At 35.3% G+C, this 3,088-nt stretch overlaps 1 protein-coding gene across 1 annotated transcript; it reads right to left on the minus strand.

Moving 5' to 3' along the window:
- Positions 1–331: 331 nt before the first annotated feature.
- LOC107640603 (uncharacterized) lies at positions 332–1,631 on the minus strand. The gene is made up of 3 exons (XM_016344114.3): positions 1,212–1,631; positions 1,024–1,122; positions 332–637 (listed from the first exon to the last, which is right to left on the minus strand). The coding sequence occupies exons 1-3, from the start codon at positions 1,629–1,631 to the stop codon at positions 332–334; spliced, it is 825 nt and encodes a 274-aa protein (XP_016199600.1).
- Positions 1,632–3,088: the final 1,457 nt, after the last annotated feature.

The raw sequence follows: 3,088 nt of genomic DNA on the forward strand, positions 1-3,088 counted from the left end.
GATAAGAACAAATAAAGTAAACCATGGTAGCATAATTACTATCAAAATTAGAGTTCAATGGTATTAGAATTATCTTTAGAATTACTTACAGCAAACTAAAACCTAATAGAAAATAAAACTAAAATATATTTAATTAGAATAATCACTATTAAAACAATTAAAACAATTAAAACAAGACCTTGTCTAATTATATGTTTAATTGGAATACAAATTATGAATCTGAGTTGGCAAATACATATTGCACAAAGAAAAAAACTAAAATGAATTCAAATACAATAATTTATAGGCTAGGCCAATTGCAAACATAACAAAACTGGCAAAGATAAAAATTCTACTCGCCACGTTCTCCCCTCCATATTTTCCACATCTCGGTTGCTAGGTCCTCACGCCATTGAGTCCACTCTTGGCTACTTTTCACAACATCAATTGTTTCACCTTCATCAACAATAGTATCATCTCCTACAGGTATGTGTTCTGGCGTAAGAGTTGCATCTTCTTTGGGATCAACATCCATGTTCATACGAATAAAGTTTTGTAACAAACAACAAGCAATAATAATGCGACTTTGAACTCTAATAGGATAGAACGAGGGACTTCGTAGAATTCCCCATTTTTTCTTAAGCAACCCAAAGCACCGCTCAATCACATTTCTAGCTGAAGAGTACTTTTTATTAAATAACTCTAGACGATTTTGTGGTGCCCGATGACCTTGAACCCACTCATTCACATGATAGCGAACATTTCAATAAGGAGATAAAAATCCTCTCCCATTGGTATAGCCGGCATCCACTAAGTAATAAAATCCTAAAACGGAAGAATGGAAAAATATAAGAAATATATTGTAATTCTCATATTCAATAGTTATTATTCTTTTCAAAAGATTAATTTAGACATACCAATAGGTATTTTCAAGCCATTATGTAGAGTAATAGCATCCCTAAGTACCCTTGAATCAGATGCCGATCCTTTCCAACCGCTAAGGACATAGACGAAATTCATATTCCGATTGTAAACTCCTAAGACATTGGTGGATATTCTAGATTTTCTCGTCCGATATCTAGATTTATCACTCTTCGGGACTGTGACATCTATGTAAGTTCCATCTAATGCTCCTAGACAACCCTATCAAATGTAATAATAATAAAAAAAAACAGTTATTACACGCAGAGTAAACATGACCAATAAAAATTAGAGCTACATACACGACCTACCTTGAACCATTTCCATCTAGGATCTACACAATCTTCCGATACAGGGTCTGCCTTTGCAAATAAGATACTTTGGACACGCAAAACCGAACGCAATACCTTGTGAAAATACCTACTAATAGTTTCACCATACCTATAGAACCTAACCTGTATGCTGCGATTTTTGGTATGGTGAGCTAATATGATTAAGAAAGTAGCTACTTGCTCGCCAATGCCAACATGACCATCTTCGTCTAATCCACCTTGAACTTGTAGCAATTCACATAAAGTTGCAAATGCATTCAAATTCATTCTTAACTCCCATATGCAATTTCTATCTCTACCCTCCCCAATGATATTATCTAATGCATCTCGCCTTAGGGGCAATATGTTCACTCTTCGACCAATCGTAGAATGACCCCACCTTCTATTCCTAATATACATATATAGAGTGACTAAAAAAAGCAGCATTAACGTGTCAAATTGTATTCTCATAATCCAATAATATCCAACACATAGCTTAATTTGTTCAGAACGATCCATCATCACTTCCTAAGAAACAATAAGAAGTAAATACATAAAAGAAGAATCCTAATAATTTCTACAAACACATAATACAAATCATGATAGCAAACAACTTGGTAAGCAGTTTGATAAGCAATTTTATAAACACAATACAAATAAATTATCCTCTAGCATTCTTCAATAGATAATAATTAAAAAGCTCACCTATTAATAATTTCATAAGCAATTTAATTAACATATTAATCAGCAATTAGAGCAACATTTTTATCACTAGTTTTATCAACAATCAGCACTAATAAGCTCAGCAGATCAGTAACAAAATTTTATTTATCACAGCAGCAACAACTCCTTCTACAACTCTTTTCTTTTTGAAGATTTTGCTGCATAGTTGGCCAGAAAATGTTTGATGGTGAGAACAATTTATCAAGTATAACTTATAATAAGTTTCTTTCAATTAGACACATGGCTTTTTCCATTCTTTTTCCTCTTCAATTAGGAAAAATAACTTATCAAGCTTCAAAATGCATTTAAAACAACCACCACCGAGATTATCCATTGCCTATTGAAGATTTCAGATGAAAACAAAATAAATAATGAACAATACCCAAATACCCAGGTTTACATACAATTCGATTGTCCACATACCCAAATTATGGATTAGCAATTAATCAACAATAACCCATCTGATCAATAATCAAAATTAAAAGAAGAAACTTCACAAAAGAAAAAATACCAGAGACAATGAGGCAAAGCACACTGAGAGGACAGATGTTGTAGCGGCAGAGGATGAAAGACTCAACGCGCAGCAGAAGCACAGCTAGGGTTTGAGGTTCACGCGGCTACGAGATGGAGAGGCAAAGATGGCAGAGTAGCAACACAAGCTCACCGCGACCGGAGCACAGCATGCAGTAATTAGAAAGGAGAGTCGGCGGGAAACATAGACAATGTGCAGTGGCGGTACACCTTCGATGATGCAGAACAACTACATAAGAAATTTTCACTACTTAGGGTTTGATACAAACAGGGGACCCTTTTGAAATTTCAAAAAATTAACGAGGACAAAATCGTTTGAAAATATTGATACTGATCCGTGTCCATCGCCCAAAATCCGTGTCTCAGCATTTTACTGAGACATGAAATACATGTAACTTGTGTGTGCTTGTGTGTAACCGTGTCCTTCTTATTTCTGTGTCTCAGAATCCAAACAATAGACACGTCTCACTGTGTCTATGTCTTGGCAAGACACAAACATCAAACAAACGCAGCCTGTTTTCACGCGTACGCGTGATGACCGCGCACGCGCCACGTCCCGTTTTTCATTCCCTTCTCCTTTCTTCTCTCTTTTCTCCTTCTTTCCTCCTCCTTTCTTACTTTCT

The sequence above is a fragment of the Arachis ipaensis genome, chromosome B5 (genome assembly GCF_059453495.1).
Source record: "Arachis ipaensis isolate K30076 ecotype BB chromosome B5, ASM5945349v1, whole genome shotgun sequence".
Lineage (NCBI taxonomy): Eukaryota > Viridiplantae > Streptophyta > Magnoliopsida > Fabales > Fabaceae > Arachis > Arachis ipaensis.

Coding starts and splice junctions, on each gene's coding strand:
- LOC107640603 (XM_016344114.3), bottom strand. CDS start 1,631: ATGTATATTAGGAATAGAAGGTGGGGTCATTCTACGATTGGTCGAAGA. Junction 1,123..1,211: donor CTAGATGGAAATGGTTCAAG/GTAGGTCGTGTA, acceptor TACATTTGATAG/GGTTGTCTAGGAGCATTAGA. Junction 638..1,023: donor AATCTAGAATATCCACCAAT/GTCTTAGGAGTT, acceptor AATGTGATTGAG/CGGTGCTTTGGGTTGCTTAA.